A 26,324-nucleotide genomic window follows, 5' to 3' on the forward strand; every position below is an offset into this window, starting at 1 on the left:
GAGCGGGCGGAAGCGGAGGGCTGGGGCGCCATGAGGGGCGCCGGGAGCAGCGGTGCCCTCCGCGCCTGGGCCGGCCCGCTCCTGCTCCCGATGCCGGCCCGGCTGCCCCCGGCTCCTCGCAGAGGTGAGAGGCGCCGCAGCGCCGGGCTGCTGCCCCTCGGGGGGGTGGCTGCCGGTGTCGGGTGAGCCCGGGCCGTGTGTGTGAGCGGCGCTGGGGCTGCGCAGGGCGCTGGCCGGACTCGGTGCGGGAGCGGCCGCGGGGCCCGTCCCTGAGGCGCTGTGTGAGGGAGCGCTGAGCGCCTTCCCTCGGGGCTGGAGCGAGGGGTGAGTTCCGCGGGCGGGAGCGGCGTGCGCGGCGTGTCCGGGTGCGCGGGGCGGGAGGAGGTACCGCGGGGCGGAGGGCGTCACCCACAGGTGTCGGGTGCGGGGCTGCGGAGTGGTTTCGCGGCTCCGGGCTGGGACACGAGCATCCAGTCGAGACTGCTGGAGTGGAACTGTGGGGCCAAGCGTGGCGAGCAGCCAGAAGTGTAATATCAGCTTTCTTGAGACTGTCTGTGCAATGTAGCTGTTAAAACCAATGAAAAAATCCACCCATGCGTTTAAAGCATAAGAGCTGTGCGTTTAAAAGCTGGGACAGCTCCATAAAAACAATGTTTTTCAGTTAGTTTTCATTGCTCCAGGGGCAAGCAGCCTAGCCAGCCAGCTTGACAGCACCACTGCACCCAGGCTTCCCCACCTGCAGGGACTGTCCAGTGCCATGCCACGGCCTGGGAAGTTCCTGTTCTGATCCCTAAGCCCAGGTCCTTGCTGCTGCAGCACCATCCTGGCAGCCCCTGAGCTCAGCCCACACCCCAAGGAATCCCAGGTGTGGCTGGAGGAGCTGCAGCTGAGCAGGCACTGGATGGCTTTGGTCCAAGTGCTTGTAGGGGAACCCATTTCTACAGTCAGAGATCCAGACTGGGGACAGGGCCACAATGAGTTCCCAAAGCTGTAGCATGTATGTAGCATTTGTATGTAGCCCTGTTATTGTCATTAATAGTACAGTGCTGTGCCTGGTTTAGTTACAGCCAGATCTTTGTAGTATTTATAAGATAACACATAACTTGATTTATCTAGTAGCAGCACAAAATTATAAATTCCCTGTTGTTTAAATGTTATAAGGCTTTTGAGTAAAGATCTGGATAAGACACGGAATTTGGTTAAGGCAGAGAGCCAGCAGTGCATATAGTTTCAAATAAAGAGATTAAGAAGTAACAGGGCTGCTTAGATAACAAAGAATTAATTAGAGCAGAATCTGTAATATGTGAAGCCACACAAACATCAGGTGAAGAGAAACATATACTTGAAATAAAAGTAGGAGAAGCTGCTTGTGGGAGGGCACCTCATAAATAGAGTGGATCTTTAACTAATACCTGAGGTTAACTTTCCTGGTGAACCAAGAAATTCATTCATCATGAAAATAAGACTTGCATGTATCTTTTTTTTTAAATTGTAGATTTATGTTCACACAAGCCACTGAAAATGAGATATTTGGATTAGATATAAAGAAGAAATTCTATACCGTGAGGGTGGTGAGCACTGGCAGAGGTTTCCCAGAGATGCTGTGGATGCCCCATCCCTGGAAGTGTTCAAGGCCAGGCTGGATGGGGCTTTGACCATCCTGGTCTGGTGGAAAGTGTCCCTGCCCATGGCAGGGGTTTGGAACTAGTTGATCTTTAAGGTCCTTTCCAAACCAAACCATTCTGTGATTCTGTGGTAAAGTAAAAGGCTGTTGGAATTATTTAAGTGATTATTAGCAATTATTTAAGTGATGTTTCCCAACTATTATAGAACAGTTGGCTGTGGGGGTTATTTGTGCTGTGTCAGGATGCTTGCCTGTTGCACAGCTGCCTGAACACACTTCAGACAGATCTGTAAGCCCTGTTTAGTGTAAATTGCCTGTGGAAAAGTCAATTGTTTCTGGTGTGTGCTGTAACTCACCTTTTTGTTGCAACATCCACGCAGCTTTTCTGTGATGAAAGAAATTAAAATTAGTGTACTGTATGATAAGCCAATCAAGGTAAGATGGAGTCATGTTTGGTGATTTCCAGGTTTTGCTGCCACGTTCATTAGGAAGTCATATGATGTCAGAAGAGTTGATATCACTCCCCTGGAGCAGAGGAAGGTGACCTTTGATACCCATGCTTTAGTGCAGGACCTGGAAGCCCATGGTAAGTGATACCAGATAAATAATTCAAAGGAAAGCTTTGAATATTAAGTGGTGTAGCTTTGAGTGCTGTCAGTTCCCCAGAGTGCCAGTACCCGGTGGTGTAGAATGTCTTGGCAGCTTCTTGAGGAGGCTGCTGAGGGAGAGGCACCTGATGGTGTGCCATGCAAGCAACTGGGACATTAGCTTTACCTCATCTGGAGCTGTAGGCAGGTTCCTGTGGTGTCTTCCAGCTGAGGAACACAACACAGGTAACAAATGTGAAGTAGCGGTTAAAGACTTCTATGGCAAAAATGAAGCTCTTCAAGAAACTCCTTCGACTAGCCTGCTAAGAATAATTGAAAGGTTTTTTCCCAATGAGAAGTATTTTCAGCAGCACAGTGCTGGGATACATTCTCAGTGCCCACTCTTCTGTTGTGAGGGGGACTGGCTGAAGTCAGGTACAGGCTCCATCCAGCCCTGGTGTAACACTCCAGGCAGAGAAGTGTTTCAGCAGGGCAGATGGATGTCACACATCCCCTTGTACTTTCCAAGTTTCCACTTTGTCACCCTGGAGGTATTTTAAATCAGTTGAGAGTTTTAGTAACCTTCAATGGAAATCTTTTCACAAGCTGATGCAGTCCCTGAGCCACTATAAACTGATTGCTATCCAGAACATCATGGAACTTCAGACATCTGCATGTTCTGTTTGTGCAGAATCTGCCATCTGTGAGGTGAATTTGATGCCCACTCGGCTCTTCTGTGGGAAGGAGTGAACATTTAATCTCTCATGTCACTCATGATTATGCAAACTTCTGTCATATTGCCCCATCATTTTCCAAAGAGAAGAATCCTAGCTTGCTGCATTTTTCCTGAAACAGTAGATATTCCATATTTTTGATTATTCACAATGCCCTTCTGTTAATGTTTTCTGCTTCTGTCACATTCCATTCCATTTCATGTTTTCAGGGAACAGGGCTGGCATTACTTGACAATTGAATGTCCTATGGATTTGCATAGTAAAGTAATGTTGTGTCTGTTGTGTTCTCTTCCTTTTCCTAGTAATTCAAAGAGTTTAGTTTGCTTTATTCATCCCTGCTGAGCTTTGAGCTGATGTCTTCATCAGACTAGCAGCTCTCTTTTAAAATCCCAAGTGACAGTAGAAACTTTTACAGTCAGAGGTTAGGATTGTTTCCACTATTTGGGTCCAATAATAATATGTGTTAGTAGTTAAAAGACTTACAGTAGTCTGCTAACTAAGTTGGGTTTTTTTCATGCTTGTCAGACTTGACAGCCTGTTCTTCCCTACATCTCTCTAGAACTGCTTTTTAAAAACTGGCACTGTTTTTATTTTCCTGTCCATGGGAAACCACAGTAGGCTGTGAAATGTGACTTGTCCCAGGAACTGATTCAGCCATTTCTTCAAGTTGCTTTAGAGCTTGTGGGGTGAAGTCTGGTGCCAGTTGTTATTCAGTTTAATTTGTTCTATAATTTCTACAAATACTTCTACCACAGTGACAGGTCAGTATAGGTAAAACCACAAAAATAAGAGAGCCATTTTAGCTTTTCCCAAGCTTTAGGCAGTTTTCAGGCTTCAATCTCTTGCTTCTATATATTTTTCTTCATTTTCTAAACTTTCATGAAACAAAGTCATTTTTTGCTGTGGAGGAAGAGCAACAAAAGGAATTGGCAAGAGCTTAAGTAACCCTGAAAATTCAGAGAAACTGAAGCAATACTATCACACTTTGTAGTGGAAGGAAGCTGTCATAAAGCATGTGTAGCTTTTTTAGACGTGTAAACCAGTGGTGCACCTGGACAGTACCAGTATGTTAGAAGGGTGCAGTGGCACAGTCCTCTAAATAATGTGCCTTGAAAGCATTTTTCAGTGTTAATTTAGCCCACTTTATAAAATGGGGTAGTTGAAACACAACATATCACTCAGATTGCTGGAAATAAATCTCTAAGGCAAAAGCTCTCAGCACTTGACCAGATCCAGCTAAAGTGAGAGCAGTTTTTCTTCCCCATTATTCACTACACATCACCTGTAACACCAAGTTACAGACAAGGTGTACTTTTTATCATCAGAAAGCAAAAATCCCAGTTTGAGTTCCTTCTGCAGGCAATGGATGCAGCAGTTTAAAAATCAGTCTTGCATATGTTCCTATCTCTGCAGGACAGTTCCAATATATGCAATTACTTGTTATTATTCTATAGAGTGCATGCTTTGTAGCTCAAGATAAGTTTGGTTTTAACAGGATTTGTGAAAGTTCATTATGAAGTAAAGTTTTGCTAAATTATTTTTATAACGCATGAATGGCTGGATCTTGTATGAAGAAATTTGGTCTTTCTTTCAGCTGCCTGTCTAGACTTTCAGTATATTAAAAGGTGCTGTGCTTCAGATTTTTGCAGCATTAAGTTTGTTTTTTCTAGCTGGAGTGGCAGTGCCTGGCTCCTAGCTCTCAGTTCCCAGTCATTGTGTGAATGTGTCGCTGTGGTTTGGTGTGACACTTGAGTGTCTCTTGCTCCTTATCCAGATTTTTAATACCCCCTTCACTTGTCATCCTTCAATTGTGCCCTAGGCTTTGGGAAAGAGCAGGCACAGACCATCGTGTCGGCATTGATCACCCTGTCCAGTGTCAGCTTAGACACCGTCTACAAGGACATGGTTACACAGGCCCAGCAGGTAAAAACTCCTCTGTGCTACAAAGGCTCGTGGGTGCATCTTTGGAACACAAGTGAGCAGCTCTCTCTAGTGCTATAAACACCTCACTGTGCCAGGTTTTCCTAAGTTTCACTTGAGATTTTAACAGAAGGTTATAGGCTCTGACCAGCTTCCACTGAAGTCTGACTACTTCATTGAACACAATGAAGATTTACAATTCCTGGGAAAACTTTGGTTGTATTTACACTGAGGAGATAATATGCCTCATAGCATCTTAAAATATTCATTATCAATACTGACTACACTGTAAAAACCAGTGTTTCTGCCTGACACAATTCCATGAAAATGCTGTTTAGGAATGCTTTGCACGTAATAGGATTTCCAAAAAGAAAGGTTTTCATTTTGATGAAAGTAAGTCACAGACACAGAAGTTCTTGTTTTCTTCTGAGATTCAGAGGGGAAAAAAAGTTAGACAACTTTTATTACAAGTAAATGCCAGTAAGATAAAAATCTTATTGTTAGGAGAAAGGCTCAGGAGTTGAAATAAAATAGCAATGAACGCTTAATTACATTAAGTAATTAAAGAAGAATAGCACATAATTTCAGCTTGCACAGCCTTCTGGAGCAATGATCAAAACCATCACTGTGCATCAGAGAATCACACAGCAATGTGCCTTTTTCCATGCTAAATAGTAGGGTAACTTCCGTATGCTGGGTGAAGGAGTATTGCTTTCAGCATTTTAAAATTCTGAGTTTCTTCTTCTATTTTCTGGTTTGGGTTTCTTCCTGTGTTTATATGTAGCGTTTGAATTCTGAACTTGTTATTTCAAACCCCGGGAAGGCTTTTCTCAGTGCTTTTTAGCAGTGTTTCACTTCTGTCCATCAGACTTTGAAGCTGGCAGTATGATACTCATTAAGTCTTTGGCTTTCAATGAGTTTGTAGGCAAGAAATGGAAGTGCTTAGTAAGAGCTGCATTCAGATCAACAGTTAATGCTTCTGAGGCTACTGAATGTAAATTGAAAGTGGAAGAGACCGCAGGAGGGACCTGTAGTTTCAGGTCTATTTCATTTCATTGCTACTTGGACTAACACCTCTGGCCTTTTTGCTTAAGTTCAGATTTGGTGAATTAAAGTAACAGAAAAAGCACAAAACTCTTGAGTCTTTCAAATAAATTGCTGGTATTAAATTGTCTGTTTCTGTCACATTCTTGTTAGAGAGACTCCCCACTTTTGGGCTTTGCAGTAGCTAATTTCATCGTTCAGACCTAAGCATTTTTTCTTTACTTGTCAGAAAGAGTGCACCTTAATCAATGGCATGTTTTATTTTTCAAAGGAAATAACTTTACAGCAGATAATGGCACATTTGGACTCCATTCGAAAAGATATGGTCATCCTGGAGAAAAGTGAATTTGCAAACTTGAGAGCAGAGAATGAGGTACTAATATATATTTTCATTAAGCATTTTAATTGCAGTATTTGTTGTGTTTTACCTGATGTACAGTTTTGTGGAACAAAATATAAATGTAAAAGTAATTCTGTAACTGGAATTGAAGAATCTGTATGTTACAACTTCAAAGATCACATAAAAATATATTTCACTTGCTATGACCTGCTCAGATCTTCTGTAAAGGATTCTAAGATGTGTACATTTTTTCAGCCTCTGTAATTTTATTTAAGGGTAACTGCTAGCTTCTGGCCATTAACCATATAGTGCAGGTAGAGGAGTCAGCCATTGCTTTGCAACAGTTTCATTAATTTGGTGATTAAGACATATTTTGGTTTTACTTCATGGTATTTTGGTATTTTTCTGCTGTCTTTAGACTCAGAATAACAAGATCATCATTGTTACAAAATAAATCCTTTCTTTTGAACAAAATTCCCAGCAGATTATATATGCCTGTACATCTGAACACATTAGCTAGGATATTTAATCAAGAACAAATTGCCCCATTGGGAGGAAAAATGAGGAAAGAATAATTGCATGGATGCAGTGATAACACATCACTGATTCATTTGGTTAAGTTTCCTGAATTCTTAAAAATCTTTTTTTTTTTCTCCTCTGCACTTAGAAAATGAAAATTGAATTGGATCAAGTTAAACAGCAGCTAATGGTAAGTAAACAGCAAGTACCTACACACTCCCATTAGGGAGAATAAGTAGCTATTTTCATAATCTTCATTTGTTTTAAAGACTGAAACCAGCAAAATCCGAGCTGACAGCAAGCTAGACATAAACCTGGAGAGGAGCAGGGTGACAGATATGGTGAGTTGGTCTGTGAGATGCCTTATTAGCTTTGTGTTGTGTTTCTGTTGCTATAGCTATGATTTATCTTTTATCCACAGTTTACAGATCAGGAGAGGAAGCTGATGGAAGCAACTACAGAGTTTCATAAAAAAGTAAGTATTGATCAAAGCAGGATGTAGATATGCATTGCATGTTCTGTAAACCCCAAACTTTGGTGAAAGCTAATAGGTTTGTGGGTATGGTAAAGCAAAAGGCCAGGCTCTGTCACTCAGGGCTGTTGCAGGTGCTTCTTGCCTGTGGGATTCACACTAAACTCCAGTCAGCAGAGGGAGGCATTCCAGCCTTGTCCCTCACTTCCCAAGTACTGGCACAGGCTGGCACAGCTGGGATGTGAGCTATCATGCTTCCTTTTCCCCAGCTGATGGTGCAGGTGCCTACAGCCAAGCTATTCAAGGGCTGGAAGTCCTGAAGCTGCTAGAGGACACCAGAGTCTAAGGGGCTGAAGAGGGACCATGTCCCATCTTGAGCCTATCTTCCATTTTTGCAATATGCCTTGGGAATGTTTAAACCTTTGTTTTTCAAAAATGGAGGAATACTGTTCTGTGTGCTCTGATACTGTTCTTTGGCTCTGATGTGCCAGTGTCTCCTTCAGGGGGCAGTGGCACATGAGAGACAAAAGTCTGTCATGAGGGTGGCGAGACAGTGGCACAGGTTGCCCAGAGAGGTTGTGGACTCCCCATCCATGGCAGTGTTCAAGGCCAGACTGGAATGGGGCTCTGAGTGACCTGGTCTAGTGGAAGGTGTCCCTGCCCATGGCAGGGGGGTTGGAATGAGATGCTCTTTAAGGTCCCTCCCAACCCAAGCCAGTCTGTGATTCTATGATCATTGAAGCTTTCTCTTTACTGTCTATCCCTTCAGCAATCTTTCCAGATTGTATGAAGCCAGTTTCTCTGTCTTCTAATGTCTCTTAGCAGTGATAGGTTGGAAATATTTTTGTTTCTGGTAGCATGGTATTTTAGTTCAACTTTGTTAAATATATGCTGTCTTTTAATATTTCAGGATGCAAATACCAACAGTATTATCTCAGAAATCAGTAATAAAATTGACACTGAAATAGCTTCCTTAAAAACACTCATGGAATCGAATAAACTTGATACCATTCGCTATTTGGCAGGTATGTGACAGGCAAGGTGGTGAGTACTGCTACTGGGTTTGGCTGTATAAAATTCTGTTCAAGAGTAAATGCTATATGAGGTCAGCTGTAGCAGCAAGCAGCTGGGATTGGGTGGAGGAGATCTCCCTCTCCCCCTCCGGTTGGAAGAACTGTGACAGAGAACACAGAAGAGCTGGGAGGATGCCACCATGGGACTAGGATTGTGCCCAGAACTGAGATTAGGACGAATATAGACATGATTAAAAAAAATTACAAGTCTAAATACCTTACCCAGTTTGACAGTACCTCTGCTTGCTGCAGCAGCTATTGATGTGATGGAGTTGCTGCAGAAGTTTCGGTGAAGCCATTTACCTGAAGGTTTTCTGTCATTCAGGACTGGTCTGAGAGTGACCAGTTCTGCCTCCCACTGAGTCTTCACAGGCACACAGTTTCTGTGTGGCAGGACTTGTACTTTTCCCCTGCCGAGCAGAACAGATTTCTGCTTGGTCAAAAACATAATTTGAGATTAGTCTTCTCAATATGTACATAACCAGTGAAGTTTTTATTGTGTAGGAGCTGGATAAAAAGAGTAATGCATTTTATTTGGAAGAATAAGTTGAAAGGCAAATGTAATTAGCTTTATTCTAACAATAATTGAAACAGCAGTGTAACAAATCCAAAAGACAACTTGTCAAGTTTCAGGAGTGCTGTCGTGTTTGACAACTCATTTTCAAATTCATTGTCCTTTTGGTTCCATGGGAAATCTGGGATGTCTAATGTGAGCCTTGTGCAGCCAGCTCTCCTGCAGTGCAGTTTCCAGGAGCTGGGTGACTGTAGCACAAGTCCCTGTAGCCTGTGGTGCTCTGTTGGGATGTGTCCCTGGAAACGTGGCTCCTCAGGCTGCTGCATTGGGCCTCCCATCTCAGCACTGCTGAGACAAGCCATTGGCTTCTGGAATTGTTCTGTCACACCTGCAGCAATCTGGGAGGGTTAGGAGGCTCTGCTCTACAGTTGTTAATTCCTCCATCTGTTTGCAGCTGATTTCTTCTATGGATAAAGTGGTACAACAGCATTCAGCTAATTACCTCCTTTTTTTGTTGTTTGTTTTGTTTTGTTTTTAACAGCCTCAGTGTTCACTTGCCTAGCAATAGCACTGGGGTTTTACAGGTTCTGGAAATAGATCTACATGGAATGACTGCACTCAATAGAGACAGAAAAGGCCACCCAGGCAACACCACTTAGACAATAACCTTGGCACCTTTTGGTTTTGATACTCTTACTGTATAATAAAAATGTTTTCTGAATATGTAACACTAAAGATCAAAATAATTGAGGGGAAGGAGCCAAATAGTATTATTTCATTGCCCCCTATTCAATACTGTATTTATTTCAAAGTATTTCTTAAGTTATACCAGAAAGTTTCCTAATATCTTTCAGAATTGAATTTGTTTTTTTCTGGAAAATTCTCACTCTCAGCTGCTTTCAGAATGGATTTTATATACTCTAGAAATGGGAATACAATTCCCAAATTAGAGTTCCCAGTATAGGGATGCTAATACCAGACTTCAAACTACCTAGTCTGATCCAAGTAAATTATTCTTTAACATAGGTTCAGGATTTTGCCTCCAGTCTGTTCCTCGCTTTTTTGATGAATTAAAGCTTGTCCCTTTGGTTTTTTAATCTACATATGTAAAAACACACTCCAGGGCCTTTACTAAAGGCCCTTTTTTTTTCCTTGAAAACTGATTTACATTCATTCAAAATCTCATTTATAAAATGTCTTTATAGATTTTTATTAGTATCTCCTGCAATTTCTGTAAGCCCAGAGGTCCAAAGAATGGGAAAACTTCTTTGCCTTTCCAAGGGGAAATGCCTCCACTCCCAGCAGCTGTGTGCAGCCATGGGGCAGATAAATGCTCTTAACTTCCCCCCTCAAGTAGTGCAGAGAATTTCCAAGAAACCTGCACATTTTCTGGGCATAGCATCTAGCTTTTAATACAGAAATGCTCAGAATCTCAGTGGTGCCAGGGTGGTGGTGGTGATCCTCCTACCCCTCCTGCAGGCATTTTTGCAGTCCCACGGGACACACTGACCCTCATGGCCACTCTGCCTTCTGCAAGGACTTGACTGTTCCTGTTGCAGAGTTGCAACACATGTGGATGCCTTCCAAAAGTGAAGCAGTTCCATCTTGTTGAGTACAAATGCATATGCTTGGTTTGATTCTTTCAGTATAATAATAATTTTTTTAAGTCTTTCTGGATTAACTTTGAAGTAAGACTAGGCCTTTTATGGGCTAAGGACTGTTGTAGTACTGAGTACTGGCAATTTTTTTTATTGCTGTTTTATTCTGTTTACAGTTGAACTTGCTGGTATTCTGCCAATTCTTATATTCTCTGCATTAAATTATTATCATCTTCATTCAAGAAAATAAAATTAATTTCTTATATTTGCTGTCTGGCTATCTGACAATTTCTGCGTGAAAGTTTAGCACCAATGGGGATGCAGGAAATAGCTCATCTGGTGCAGCTTGTCACCACCATAATTTCACACACCCTGAACCAGGCTCTTGATGCAAAGCTGTTAAGTCAGCATGCCTCTCCTTCATGGTGTACACAAAACCATGGATTTTTATTTATCAGTATCCTTGAAATTCTCAGAGATGAAGTTTTCTTTGGTACTAAGGAGAGGATGGATCAGGACTGACACACTAAAGTAATTATCTTCTAAGTCTCAAAATGAGGGTTCCAGAGGGAAAATAATTTCACAGTAGCACACAGCTGACAGAAAAGCTTTTATATGTGTAGTCATTTAATGGTTTTTAGGTATGGAGGAGAGGTCAGGGTTGCAATTTCTAACGATAAGCTACCCCATAGTAAACCCTTCAGCCCTGAGTTAGGCCCAGAGACTGACTGCTGCAGGTCAGCTGAAACCTCACAAAGGAGTGGCTTCCTGCCTTCTTTAGGAATGACTAAAGATGGAAATCAAGGGGCCTGGCACCTCTCTACAGCTGAGGAGTAATTCTCCCATCCACTATTCAGCTTCCACACTGAATATGCTAGGAGGTAATGAGCACTTATGCCATCCTAAGGTGGCAGTACAAAATAAACCAGTGAATGGAGATACTTTCCTCAGAATTACGAGGGCCTGTGACTTTCCTGTTGTTAGGCCAGAGAACTAAAAACAGTTCAGTGTTTTTAAAAAGTAGAGACGCACAGCTCATCTGTAGAGCTGGGCTGTGCAAACACTGCATTGTCTGGAATATTGCTTTTGTACCTCCAGTCTGCTGCCCCTCCTTGGAGGTTCATTCCTCAGAGTAGTCACACTCCTCCTGGGCTGCAGGCTGGCTGCTTCTTTATTTTCGTCTTTGCAAGACTTGGCCATTGTCTCAGCTTCCTGAAACAAAGAATACTGCAGCCATTAAACAGGAACCACTGGAAGGATGTGAAAATATACATCTGGGAGTAACCACACAATACTGTGTTCAGATTGAAGCTGAGGGCAGAGCACAGTCCTGGGGCATGGGATGGCAGCACAGCAGTGTGAGACTTGAGGTCCCTTGGCTGTAGCAGTCACTCAGAAAGGCTGCTTGGTTAAAAATCGAAAATTACCAAAACCAAAAACTGCCTAATGAAAAATATTGACAGAGAAATGTTTGCCAGCCTGGCAATCACAAGGCTGAGAAGCAGAAACATCCTTGAAAAAGTGCAGCTGGCCTCTCAGAAATACAGCTGTGGCACCTAGCATTCAGAGCCTGAGATTCCACCAAGAAGCAAAAAACCAAAGAACTGCAGAGGCAATTGACTGAAAAGGTGGAAAATAGTCTGGGAAATAAAAAATGCTCTGAAAGAATAGAAGCACCATCATCTATTGCCATCTGTTGTACAGGTGAAAAGTAAAAAATTAGAATCATCATCACCTACTGGCTGCTTGCAGTGCTGGTGTCCTCTTTCCTCTTATGTTTCTATCATATAAAAAGAGCTTAATTTTTAATTCAAAATAGAACCTCTGTCTGAGGACTCCTAGTGCTGCACATACTGTTCCTTTCCCAAACAGACTGAACTCTCTCCATGAATTTTCTATGAGATCTTGGGCTCTCATTCAGTATGCCTGACTGACTCCAGACACTGTGACATGGATCAAGTCCCTGTTATTGAATTTGTCCTCTGGGGACCCATGGCAGCAATCTCAGCCGTGCAGGCTGGGCAGCCCTTCAGGTGGTGACACCACCTCTCCTGAAGCACCATTCGAGTCCCAGACACCAGGTCTGAGCCAAGGGCAGCTGCCAGTCGCTGGATATGCAGTAGGGAAGTACTGGGGATCAGCCCACTCCTTAGGTGAACATTAAGATGAAGAACAACAGTGCTTCTCTGCCAGGGTACAGAAAGAAACTGATACACTTTCACAGCACAGACACTGCCACGGTCAGACAAGGGTCACTCTGCTCACGTCAGCGTCCCGAGGTGAAAGCTGTAGCACATTTTCTCTAGACTGTGCCCTCTAACAGAGGGAACAAACAACAGCGCCCGGGGAGCTGGTGTGGCACTCACCACGGAGGCGGTGCGGGTTTTGCCCCGGGCCTCTCGGAGCCGGTTTATCTCAGCACGGTAATCATCCAGCTGGCTCTCCAGCTTCTCCCGCCTGACTCGCTCATACTCCAGCTGCGCCTCCAGCTCCCTCACAGCCCTGCCAAAAGCGAAGGAGACAAGCAGAGCATGAAGTACGGCCAGCCCTGCCCCGGCTGCTCCACGTGGCGCAGCGCCTTTGCCAGGGACAGGTCAGTCACGCCTCACGACGGCTGCGCTCAGGCTCCGGAGCCCTGGGGACAGCGCCGAGCAGCAGCTGTCCCTCCTCGGCTGCCAGCCGTGCTCAGCGCCATGGCACCACGAGATGGAGCCGTCCGCCCGCACACCGAGCCCGGGCCGCGCTGCCTGCCACCCGGCCCGGCTCCAGCTGCGGGGAGGGAGAAGCGCCCGAGCAGCCACGAAGTTATTATGAAACAGAGAAAAAGCACAAAGCCGGCAGCGTTCTGGAAAGGTCAGGGGCAGCCTTCTCAGTCACATCTGGTGCTTCTACACCCTTCCTATTGATTGGCTTAGGCACGGATGAGAAATACTCAGATGACAGCTTGCATGACTGGCTTATACACAGTTGCACAAGATCTCTCTGGTCACACCCTCAAGGGCTCCTAAATTATTTGAGATTCCTGGAACTGTTTAGCTGACACGTAATTCACACATAAACTGAGTCTCTGCAGTTGAGCTGGCTCTCTCATATATCAGGATGAATTATCCCAGCTATAAGATGGAAGATCAGTAAAAGGAAAGGGGAGATATCTGCCCTATGCATTCAAACAGCACAGGAGGAAAGCTCTCAGCAAGACCTACCATGTTTCTATGTTTCTCTGTTTCCCAGAGTGAGGAATTCCTGACTCAGGCCCTTTTGAGCTACCAATCAGCCTTGCTGCCACTGCAAGAATGGCCTGTGCTCAGGGGACAGCTCACTTCTTCCATGCTTCCAATTAAAGAGACCCAGCTCCCAAACTGTGTGGCACACCCATGGTGACACTTTTCTGCAACCAACCCTGGTTAAAGCACTGTGAAGTGATTCACTCCAGGCCTCTTACAGCCAAAAAAAACTGGACTAAACAGAAATCTTCAAAATCTGCAACAGTAGCCTTCCCAAGTGGCAACTCCTGCTTTTCATGTAGCAAAATGGTGTTGTCATTAAGTGTTTTATCAGTAGTGAGGTTTTCTGGCCTATGATACAAGCACCTTGGAGTTTATCGACAAATAGGTACCCTGAGAAGGGTAGGCAGGTATTCTGACAAGCTCAAAAGAATAGTTTGGGTCTAGGGATGCTTTCTAGCCTTCACAGGTGGGAGAAACCCTTCAGAGAACCTCACAATTTTTCTGGTTTAGCCACACATGCCACAGAAAGCAACACCCCTGAAAGAGCCCCACAGAGCCTTCTAACAGACATTGTTAGTTTTTGAGCAGCTGCTCTATCCCACCATGAACTTTCCTGTCTGTTAGTAGCCAAGAGTGACTTTTCCATCATTAAAACCAGATTGCTCTGACCTTTCAACATTGGCATCAACACCTAAGCTTGTCACCCTCCTCTAAAACGAGGAGAGACACTTCTAGAAGTGATCAACCTCATCCTGAAGTACATGTCTAATTATGCCCTGGAAGTGCCTACACCTCTCCAAGAAGTTGACAAAGGAGCTCATGATAACTAACTTGGCCAGAGGTGTCTGTTACCAATTTTATACATATCAAGTTAAGCAAGATGGACTTTCAGCATAAGCTGAGTCAAAGAGTGACCTGGAACCAGAAGAAATCCTGACCTCAGTTTCCTGGCTCAGATATGGCTGTAAAACAAAGTACTTAATTGCAATCTGTGACACCTATTATCTGCTCCAGATCAACTTCTAAGTCTGCTGTCTTCTTGATGGCATATAAGCCCCCCAGACAGTGACTAAATAAAGACAGTGGTTTGGGTTGGCCCAAACACATGATGGAGGTGGTTATCTACAGACTGAGAACAAAGGTAGCCAAATCTTTGACAGGCAGAGGTGGAGACAGGCCTGTCTTTGGAGGCTGCAGTATTGTTAAGTCTCTAAATCTTTGATAGACTTTTCTTTGAAATGTAGACAGTCTGTCCATCAAATCACCTGACCAACCTAACAGAACCATTGGATTTAATGGAGACATTGAGAATTATATCTTATGAACAATGCTTCACATGCAAAGGCAGGTTTGCTGGTAGTTTTTTCCTGTAGTCTGGACACAAGCTAATCCTTTCCTGAGCACAGAAACATATTGCCAATGGACAGAAATGTTAGCAGGTCACTGAATAATCTCTGCTGTATGTGCTCTTCCATCCAAGCCATGCTAAGACTTTTGCCTATTTTCAGATTTCCTGAAGGGCATACATGTCTTTGGCATCCTCAGAGGAAACAAAACAGCCAGAAGCTGCTTTGACCTACTGCACACATCTGCAGAAAAACCTGAAGACTGAACAGATTATCTCGCACAAGAATCATGGGCCTATCAAGCACTTGTGTTGTGGGGCTGATCCTGATGGTAGAAGTTTAGAAATGGCCAGACAAATTGCTGCAGTTCATTTCTTTTGGCCTGGTTGAAGTTGGTAAGTGGAGAAGACAGAATGGCCAAATGCAAATTTGCATGGAAATCAGCTTTAAAGGAGGATTTAAAATGGGCCCCACACAGTTAAACATTAGCAAGGCAGAAGGACCTTACTTCTCAACTTTCCTTTCTTCTTTTCTCATCTTCTTCTCCTCTTCAGTTACTCCCCCCAGCTGTCTGTAGTTGCTGTAGGCAATTTCTAGAAGTCTCTGAACTTCTTTAATCTTGTGATAGGCCCTTACTGTAAGACAGTTCTCCAGGTAGGTTAAATGCAAGAAGACAGTCATGCTGAAATCCAATAGTCTGGAAAACAGTCTCACAAACATAAGAGCAGAAGTCACACTGCTCAGCAAACTCTGAGCTACACCTGACACCCACACAGCAAGCAGATGTCAAGAACAAATAGCAATCCAACACTGTTGCACCAACATGGATTAAAATGGCGTGACAATTATGATCTGATTGCCTTCTACTTGCTTTCTAATATTCCACAATTTGTTTCAATGCTCAGTATTACAGATATCCTGTCAACCGTCTCGTAACAAAAAGAGCAGTTGGCTGTGACTGTCCTAGTTAGGACTATAATGTCTTGATAACAACTTTTGCAAACAAGGAATGATGGAAATAGAGTGCTTACCACGTGCATTCCTTTTCTCTGCTTCATCCAGAGTTAAATCTTCTTTGCTATCTGTACTCCCTTCCACACCATGTGTTTCAAAAAACTTGATGTTGTTTGCATCTAGTTCTTCATCACTAGAGTTACTGTTTCCAGTTCTTGGTCTCAACAGTTCCACAGCTGCCAGATGGCCAAATCTGCACAGAGAACAGTTAAAATCTGGAAAAACACATGTGGTAGAAACTCTCAAGCTGCCCATGTTCCCATTTATCAGAGGGATTTCAGAACTAAAGGAAGACTGGACACACACTACAATTATCTATCTGCTTTTTGTAGTATTCTTATGGCACGAGCTCTGCCTCATGGAATCTTATGGCAATGGCTCCTACGTCAGAGGCATCTCTTTCCTTTGCAGGGATTCTTAACTGAATTTCATCAGAATCTGCATTATTTTTATTAATGCAAAAAGCAGCTGGCCTCTACTACTTCTCATTTACTTTGGATAGCAAACTGTGAGCATAAGGGCTCAAAACTGTCCTCTGGCAAATGAGCTAGTATTGGAAACAGGCAACCCCCGACAAAGGGAGAGGAACGACAAATTTTCTACAATGCATTCTACTTGTTCTAAAACACAGGAGCAGTAAAAGAGATAAGAATTGTTTTTCCTTTCTCTGAGGTTCAGAGAATGTGAATCCCAGAAAATCCTTGGGAAGTTATGCCTTGCTTTACTCTGTGGAGAGAAATGTGGCCACAAGCTAGTTTTCCTCTTTTGTGTCTGACCTCACTAAGAAGAAAATTAAATTAAGTGAAAAATAAAACCTTTTATAGTTACAATATTATAGCTACAATAAAGCCTTGCTTATCACTCAGAGCTGGAATTCATGGGCTTGATCTGTTCTTTCTCCATCACTGAAAATCAGGATTAATTCCAACAAAGCTGACATGATATTGATACACAAATAGTAAGTAAATAAGTGTCAGAGCTACAGGATATGTACTGCTACCTCTTGGCTACATCCTTTGGAGTCTCTCCAGCATCATTGGTAATGTCACAGTCAGCTCCCATTTCAACCAACCACTGTAAGCAATGGATATGCCCCTGTTCAGCAGCTAAGGGAAGGAAGGCATACACAAGTCAATTATATGCAACTGGAGTGTTTCAAACCTAAAATGTCCTCCTCTTGCCATTATTTGGCAAGTCAGAGATTGGGTTCACTAAGACACCACAAGGGAGATACTATTTAAAGGGGAGCCTGTGTGTAAAGATGCTGACAATCACTTGGGTACACGGAGTTTTGGGGCAGAGCATTGCACTGCAGTGTGGTTGGTGACTCTCTCTAGCTCTAGAAATGTTTTGGCAGCTCTTGCTGAACACAAGCTAAACTAAACTTGCCCAGTCTCATGTACAGAGCACAAGACACACAAATAACTGCTGCCCTAGCTGAAAGGCCTGCATGCCACAGTTTGGCAGCCAGGTGCTGTCACCTCTGCCTGGCTTTGGGCTCCCAGGGCTCAGACACAGCTGGCTGCCCCAGCCTGGGGTGTGTGCTGCTGCCTCAGGAGAGACAAGCAGGGCTTTGTGCTGCAGCTGAAGGTACAGCATCTCTTGGGGCAGACACTCAAGGCAGCACCTCTCAGTAGCATCCTAACACAGCCCTACTCATATGATGTGCCATGGCCACTGCTCCCACCACATGGTGCCAGGAACAATGTCTCACTTATGGAAGATGGTATTTGGCAGGACTAGATTAAACTGTACACTGATTTGCTCAAGGAAGAATAAATCCATTTTCTGACAGCACTCTCTTTTGGATATCTTTTGTATTTATTTTCTTACTGAAGTAAGGAAATGAAGTTTCAACAGCATGTAAACACTGGGGATGAAACAACTGTAGGTCAGCATCATTCCAAGAAGAAAAAGTAGAATTTTAAAATCACTTCATATCAGTTATTTTAATAAGAACTTCAATTTTTTTTAATCTACTATATACCTAATCAAAAAGAAATTTAGGAAATGTGTTAAAAGAATATTACAAAAATGCTTCCCTCTTTCTTTCATCTTTTGTTTCATCTTTCAGATAATACTGTGAAACCCCAAACACAAAAGAACCATTTTTTCTGTAATGCCAGTAGTCCACTACATGCCAAAGTGTCAACCAGAAGTTTACCTTTCTTCACAGCATCCTACCAAATGACTTTGTTGTGGTTTTTACAACATATCCCCACAGTACTGATGTGTTCAGTAAATAAAGGTCAGCCCACAGTACAGATCATTCTTCTACTTAGCCAGCCAGATGTTTCTAAAAGCTACATCTTGCCCGATTTAAAAAAAAAAATCAAAACTATTTAGTTACATTAAATTAAGTGAAAATTAAAAACTTTTACAGCTAGAATACAGCCTTGCTTATCACTCAAAGCTGGAATTCATGTACTTAATCTGTTCTTTCCCCATCACTGAAAATCAGGATTAATTCCAGCAAACCTGACATGATATCGATATACAAATAGCAAATAAATGTCAGTGCTACTTAGTTTTCAGTTTAGATGCTGATTTCTCTTCATTGTAAGCTCTTTTTCCTTGACTTGAGCTTGGTTATATTGTTTTTAAAGTTACCCACACACACATACATTACAAAATATGGGGTTTGGGGTTGACTTTCCAAGCCCTCAAGAAATGAGATGCTGGTTTTCATTAAGTTTTTTCGATAAGCAGCCACTTGAAAAACAAAGTAAATGAATCAGCAACAAAGAGTAACAAGCTGAAGCACAGATCATATTTACTGACCTTTGTGCAGGAGAGTGGATCCCTTATCGTCCCGCTCATTAATGTTGATTACTCCACTTCTCACTAGGCTTCTAATCACTAGTAAGTCCCCATTGAAAGCAGCATCATGAGCTGGGAAAGCTAAAACTGAAAATGAAAGGTACATGTTTTCAAGCAGATGCCAGCAGTTCTACTGAACATGCTGGTATTTGTCTCACAGCAAATTATGTATGAACACTTCAGAGGTAGCAAGGATAATGCTCCTCAGTCAGCTGAAATGCAGCTGTGTAACCAGCAGTGCTCACCAGACACTTGACTAAACATGTCTTAGTTATGGCTACAGGCACCTCATGCAGTTAAGAGAATAATTTCACAGACCTGAAATAACAAGTACACCTTTGTGTACTTCTGCAGAATTACACATAATGCTTTTTTTAAGCATATCTTGACCATACTCACCTTCCTGTGTCTCTGGATGTTCCTCCTCTTTTTCCACGTCATCGATATATTGCAGAATATTATCTTTGTAGAACCGTTCAGCCAAGTCCCTTGGAGTCTCTCCATGGTCATTCCTGGCTTTCAGAGTGTGTGTAACACTGGCCATTTTCCTGAGCAAGAACTTAAAGCAATGCAAGTGTCCTTCCACTGCTGCCAGATGTGCTAGAGCACAAATGAAACAAAGGGTGCTAGAGCTGAGCCCTGCTGCCCACTGAGGAAGCAATGCTCCCACCACTGCTCAGGGCTGGCTCATCTAGCAGCACTGAGCCATCCAACACTGCACAGGGGGAAGAGCAGCCTCAGCTCAACTGCAAAAGTTCAGCTCCCACCCAGGACACAGTTCAGCTCTAGGCAAAGGAGGTAAAGCTGCCAAGGAGGGATCTGCAGAGATGATTCCCTGGTGGACCTGACTGCAGGAAACAGAACAGACTCCCAGCAGAGCACCAAATCCTAGCTCAGAGAGTGCACTGCTGGGCCTCACCTCCCCAGGAACACAGATCCCACTGACCCTGGGATACTCCTCACAGGGGGACAGCAAGCAGTGTCCTTGATTAGGAGCTAAGGCCATTTCTGCTTTAGCCTCTACTGTGCCACCACAAAAAAGTTCAACACATCCTCGGTTACCTCACCCATGAAATGAGGACAGTGATAGCTGCTTCACTGCACAAAATATTGGAAGGTACATTCCTCACCTGACCTTTAGGCTATGCAGAGGTTTACTTACTTAATATTACTACAGTGCTGGGCCTACAACAAAGTAAGAGGTACCAAACACATGCTGACTCATTTGACATAAGTAATATCCTCTAATCCCATTAAAGAGAAGAACTTGCCAAATAAATGCTTATTATGATCTCTCACTCCATGAAAATGCTCTGAAACAGCTGGCTGATGTTCTAAAGGCAAAAGTATTAGTTTGTCTCCAGATAAGAATCTCACTATCTTCATAATCAACAAACAATAGGCCTAGGACCCGAAAAACCCATGTCAGTTCATTTTTGGCACACACAAGTTCTCTATAGCAAACCAAACCATCCACAGCTTTCCAGAGCATAATTGCTCTAAAAGGCTATGGACAATGCTTTTACAACAAGATGACAATACCTCTGTACAGATGATAGTTTAAAATCTGAGCTTTACTGAAATAAGGGCAATTTTTGCCATTGTCTGAATTTTAGTCAGTGAGTTAGGTTCTCAGGGAGAAGGGAAAAGAAGGGTACCATGCTTAAGGTAAGTCAGCTAGTGAAAAACTGACTCAACCCTCACAAATCCATTTTCAGATATCTGAAATCTGTTGGTATCCCAATTTCTCTGTGTTTCATCTTGTCTTTTTATAAAATCAGACTAAAAATATTCACTCTTCTCAAAGCCACCAGTCAAAAAATTGTGTCTGTGAAAAATATTTAGAATAGGTTTGACTAGTGAGCAATAAAAGAAGCATGGAAGTGGCCCAAAAACAAATAGAGAGAAAGCAAATTGAAATGTTCAGTTAATAAGCACAGCCCATTCTGTACATTGAATGAGCCACAGAATTTTTTTTTCTTCCAAAATATTGGCAAGGAAAGATAGTTAGACCCCTTGCTGTAACATACATATACAAAAGATGCAGCCAGGTTCTAAGTTTCAGGTGCCTGGCACTGCAACCTCAAAAAATTTCTTCTGGTATTCTCTTAGGAAAAATTATTGCACAGTTCAGCTAATCTTGAAGCTGAAGCATGTAAAGATAATTTAAGTTCACTTCTGTTACACAAGCAGACAACAAGCTGGTTTGCACAGTACTTCTACTAATCTCTTACTAGCCTTGTTCCAAAATACCCTCTTTCCTTTGGAAGATAATATGATCAAATGAAACACATCAAAGGTTGGAAGATCAAGCTTCTGTAGATGCCAAAACACAACAAAAGCAGTTTTCTACTAACCATTTTATATAGAGCGTTTAAGTAGAACTGTGCTGACATCTGCTTTCTCTCCACAGAAGTCTGTTATCAGTGTTCCCAAATGCAAATAAAGCTGCCCTCCGTGCTGCCCCCAGGGTGCCTCACATCGTGACCCCTTATTGCTAATGCACCAGATGTCCTCCTGGGATGCAGCAGCCTCACATCCTGTAACAAGCCCCAGGTTTGCAAAACACACCATGGCTATGTTTCCTAGGTTAGTAGTCCTTAGTAGAGGGTAAAAGATTTTAAGAAGGGATTTATGAAGATAACTCTGTACAAGTTATAGAGGAAAACATATGCTCTTTAGAACAAATAATGTGACAAACCTAAGAAGGAAAACGCTAAAATGAAAAGGATGCAAGGAGAATTCAAGACAGGAACAATACCATTGAGCTTACAGAGGATATTGAGGCAGTGGTAAGTTAGGGAGAGGGATACTGGAGAAAATTCAAAAAGCAAGGAACAATCACTGGCAAATTTTTGTGCTGAAGTGAATGCACTGATAATTACGAAAATAAATTACAGATAATCCAGAAGTATTCCAGAAATCAAGATGAAGAAATCACAGGAAAACGAAAACAACTGTTTCACACAATCAGTTAAGAAACAGTGGGATACAAAAACTTGGATGCCAACACACCAGAACCTCATCACACTGGCACCAAGTCAAAAGTAGCACATAGCAGCTGAAACTGCCTCCCACTCCACCCATCCTTCTGCGACCTCCACTGGCACACGGGCTCCATCACACACAGAGGAGATGCTGCTCACCTGCTCCCAATCAGGCTCAGCCTGCTCCACATCCCAGCATTTGTGAGCTCTCATCCTTGCTAGCAGCAGCAGGAAGTGAATGGGATACTGTCACCAAGAGTAACATTTTGGAAAAAATGGGCTATCTATGTGGATTGCATGGAATCAAATAGCAAATGCTGCTGCTGTGCATTAGTTAAAATTTGCTCAACCATCACATTTCACAACAACTGTAAACCAAAGGTTTAAAACCATATGATTTATCCTGATATACCTGGAAGGTTTCCATTGTTATCCACATCATCTACACACGCTCCCCATCGAACAAGAAGCTGCAAACACCCCAAGCGACCGTGAAAAGCAGCATAATGAACAGGTTTCCAGTCATTCCTGTCTGAAACATTTACATCCTAAAATGAAAGTAGCAGGTTAATTCATTCACTTCTGAACCCTAAGACACAAGACAAATTTTATATATGGAAATCTGCTGTTCATTGTGTTAAATTATTTAAATCAAACCAAATAACGTTTTCCAAAGTTCATGTATTATACGCAGTTCCAGCTTCACAGGTACTGTTCACAGGTTCTTGCTTTTACTTAATACACTTAGAAAATGTGCATTTTTAGACATGTTTTTATCATCATAGTGATCTGCATTGGTCATTATTCCTTAAATACGCATCTGGAATAATTTTCCCTTTTTTAAAGTTTATGTTTCCTTTACTATAGAAGATTTTTAGAACTGGGAAAAATTACCATCACCCCAGTACCTGATGCTCATTTAATGACATCCTCAGCAGAAGGTGATTTACTCACATTATTGATTCTTTCTACATTTTTAGATCATGACCCTAAATGTATATCACAATCTAAAATACAGGATATTTGCGCACGGAATAAATCCCCCCCCCCAGTAATTAATCTCCAGCCCTAAGTCTCGGCTCAAGCTGGGGAGAGTTGAGGCTGGGCGAGCTGCCGGGCTGCGGCAGGAGTCTCACCGCCCCGGTGCGCAGCAGGCTCTGCAGCGTGTACGAGTGCCCGTGGGCCGCAGCCAGGTGCGAGGCCGTGCAGCCGCGCTCGTCCCGAGCTGCCGCGTCCGCTCCGCTCACTAACAGCGCCTGAAAGAAACGCAAAGCACACGTGCATTTCACAAGCTGAAAAAGCAAACATTTCCTGGAAGGATGGTGCATGATGACCAGCAGGATAACTCCGGGCTGACCTCAGGGGTCTGGTATTGCACAAAACAGATCTGTTTGCACAGACAGTGCAAATGAGTGCTCTGCTCTGAAAATGGCTAACTTAATTTGACATGTCAAGACATCAGATGAGCTACTCATAGGCTACTCATAGCTCCCTGAGGGGCTCCCTCAGGGATCTTCATAATGAATTTGTCCAGTGCTGTTATGTTTGCCCAATTATCCCCTCATTAAAAAAAACCCCAAACAATATTTAAGGTAGCAACAATTTTAATTGAATAGTTTAGAAAATATATAAATAAGGGACAATTTGGTTCCAATAATAGCGCATAAGCCAAAACAACCGCGGGGTACGGAGGGCAGGGTTCAATGACCCTTGCCACCTCACGTACAAGCTTGCCAAGTGAAAATCACCCCTTATATGCCATGTGTCAATGCCATCTCCTCCTATTTTTGGTTTGTCACTTTTCTGTCTCCGCCCTCATTACCACCCTTATCACGCATGTGCCACCACTCGGTTTGGTGGTCGCACAAGCCTTTGGGGGTCGTCACTGATGAAGGCCCTGTAGTCTTCTTCGTTGTCCTTTAATTCACCTTTGGGTTACACATGCGCACCAAGCCAGTACAATGTAGGCCAAGACTAACGTATCACTGCATCTACATATCAAGTCAATAAATCCCTTATAATTAGCATTTTCTGGGACCAAACCAGGTTCTTGGTCATTTTTAGCAACTGTATCGTCAGCTTCTTTCCTGTGGTGCTTGAGAACATCTGGGAAGGGCGGGGGTAGAGCCCCTCCTCTCCCTCTCTTCTTTGGCATTACAACTTTTTAACTATTTATTATTCTTAAACATTAATTACTGTATCAATACCGATTACTGTTTCAATTTTTATCAGCACGAATCACACCTATTTATCACAGTGCTAAGGCCTGCCCTAGTAACCTTTGCCTGAGAGGGAGTGTTGGCAGTACCTGCACGCAGGCGTCCTGCCCGCGGATGGCGGCCAGGTGAGCCGCAGTCCAGCCTCTCGCGGTCACACGTGCGGGGTCAGCGCCGTGCCACAGCAGCCACTGCAGGCACTGCTCAACAAACCAAAGGCTCCTATTAACTGCTCCCATCGTGACTCTGAGGCGCGTTTCAATAGAATCCATCCATCACGGCTACATTTCAAAACAGTGCTGGAATACTTCCTTATGGAAATAGGACATCCCAGAGCATGCCTTAAACAGGTATTTGTGAATTAGGAAGTTATGAGTAAGTTATACTTTCCAGGTTCCACCCAAGGGTACAAAATGTGCAAATAACCCACTAAATCAGATCCTAGCATTAATGTTACAGTTTGACTTTATCATTTTACTCTTCCAGTTTTAAAATGTAATCTGTGAGAGTATTCTTATGGCATGAGGTAAAAGCATTGGAAAAAACAATGCAAACATGCTCACATGAATTCCAGCTAAAATTACTGGCAGGAAAAAGATCACATACTAAATTTAAAGCCTCATTTAATTTATTAGGCTTCTTAGGCATATGTAATCCCATATCTCTTCTCATCCTTCCATGGCCTAGTTTTATTTTATTCATCTTTTTCCAGCAGATATCGTTGCTTGCAATGGAAAGCTTTATGAACTATTCAAAGACAGCTAGAGGAACAGTTAGAACTTTTTATTATATATTATTATGATTTATTATCTTCTTTCAGGCCATCTTACAGCTTCCTCCACTATTTCTGCCAAGGAGCTTAGTGACAAACAGATGACAGATAATTCAATAAAGTCTAACAGACTGATTGCAAAGTAGGAGAGTCCAATGAAAAATGGCAGAACTTAGAGAGGCAGAAAGGGAAGGTAAGCAATCTGGCTTTGGGGCTGACATTAGCATTTTCTTGACAGTGTCTCTACATTCCAGAAGCAGCTTTGCACTTAGCAATTCTTGAGTCTAGCAAGAACTTAATGCTTTTTCTTTTGGGACATAAATGGCCTTGTTGCTTCAAGTTTAGACTGTCATGGACAATGAACAAGGAGGCTGCAAGAAGGAGGAGAATGTTGTGCTGAACACAGCAGTTCAGTCCTTCTGGAAGTTTAAAATATTGATGCAATCACTTGCTGATTTCTCTACCATTATTCAACATTTTCATTTATTAAAATAAAGTATATTAGGACTACTTCTATGGAGAATGAGGCATGGGGCACTGGTAAGCAGAATGGATATATTTTCATGTCTCTTCTCACCTGTTTCAGTCACCTTTAGAACATTTTACACATCCTACAGGGTTTTCCAGGTGTCTCAAGAGAAGGAGAAAATGCAATAGAGACAAAAAAAGGTCATGAGTCTGAAGGGGGGGCTATAAGGCAGATTTTACTCAGAGTAAGAAACACAATGATTTTTTAAAATACGGCAAAGTTGATTAAGTAAATTGGCTGGGTCTTCAGAAAGAAAAAAATAAAATCCAAAATCCTGTACTCCTGCCTTTCGTGATTATATTTAATAAGAAAAACAGGCAGAGATTATTGATTCAGTCTGATCAAAGCAATGTTGTGTTCAGCCTCTCCCAAAGAAGGAAATAGGAACTATAGCTATGCCTGTACACTAAGGTAATGCTTTACCTCCAGACTTCCCGAGTGGGCAGCACACTGCAAGGGTGTGAATTTGTGAACTACATCCACCTCATTAATGCTGGCTCCACTTTTTATCATCGATGCAAGCTGTTCTACATCCCCAGCTTTCACTGCTTCATGCACACTAGCGTAATTTTCCTTCTTCTTGACAACTAGTGAGGAGTAATGAAAGGGCATTAGTCCACTGCTTAAATCAGCAACATTTAAGAGATAGAGAATGTGTGATGAATCAAAAAAAAAATCAGATTTGACATTCATGGCACAGAATCAAACTCTAAATGTAGAAGCAGTAGGATAAAAGAAAAAAAAAATCTTCTGTCACCAGGCCATGGTATCAAATGACCTGTGTTCTCCCTTTAGGCCTTTCCACTGATTAACTACAAGACTGGAAACAATGAGAATTACATATCCAAACCCCTTGCAACATCTTGGTACCTTGACAAAACTTGTAAACAGAAATATGAGATCTAATGGCCAAGGGGGCTAACTTCAGATAGCCAAACATGAAAGGAACCTAAACCAATTAGTATTCACCTTCTGCAGTAGTCATCAT

At 42.7% G+C, this 26,324-nt stretch overlaps 2 protein-coding genes across 5 annotated transcripts; one reads left to right on the forward strand and one right to left on the reverse strand.

The window, feature by feature from the left end:
* Positions 1-10,662, forward strand: CCDC90B (coiled-coil domain containing 90B). Of its 4 annotated transcripts, none has more exons than XM_058824119.1 (9): positions 1-124; positions 2,091-2,210; positions 4,765-4,868; positions 6,181-6,282; positions 6,917-6,958; positions 7,038-7,109; positions 7,190-7,243; positions 8,151-8,265; positions 9,369-10,662. In XM_058824119.1, exons 1-9 carry the CDS (start codon positions 31-33, stop codon positions 9,422-9,424), a joined length of 759 nt encoding a protein of 252 aa, XP_058680102.1. In that variant the 5' UTR covers positions 1-30; the 3' UTR covers positions 9,425-10,662. The 4 variants fall into 4 exon arrangements, with proteins under 4 accessions (XP_058680102.1, XP_058680109.1, XP_058680117.1 ...); XM_058824126.1 differs by having other exon boundaries at positions 102-324; XM_058824134.1 differs by lacking the exon at positions 1-124 and adding an exon at positions 1,496-1,571.
* ANKRD42 (ankyrin repeat domain 42) lies at positions 9,014-26,324 on the reverse strand. The gene is made up of 13 exons (XM_058824107.1): positions 26,306-26,324; positions 25,760-25,923; positions 24,128-24,235; positions 22,956-23,075; positions 22,232-22,367; positions 19,232-19,432; positions 18,794-18,919; positions 17,013-17,118; positions 16,030-16,205; positions 15,507-15,633; positions 12,792-12,927; positions 11,518-11,637; positions 9,014-9,291 (listed from the first exon to the last, which is right to left on the reverse strand). The coding sequence occupies exons 1-13, from the start codon at positions 26,322-26,324 to the stop codon at positions 9,259-9,261; spliced, it is 1,572 nt and encodes a 523-aa protein (XP_058680090.1). The 3' UTR covers positions 9,014-9,258.

The sequence above is a fragment of the Ammospiza caudacuta genome, chromosome 2, assembly GCF_027887145.1.
Source record: "Ammospiza caudacuta isolate bAmmCau1 chromosome 2, bAmmCau1.pri, whole genome shotgun sequence".
NCBI lineage: Eukaryota > Metazoa > Chordata > Aves > Passeriformes > Passerellidae > Ammospiza > Ammospiza caudacuta.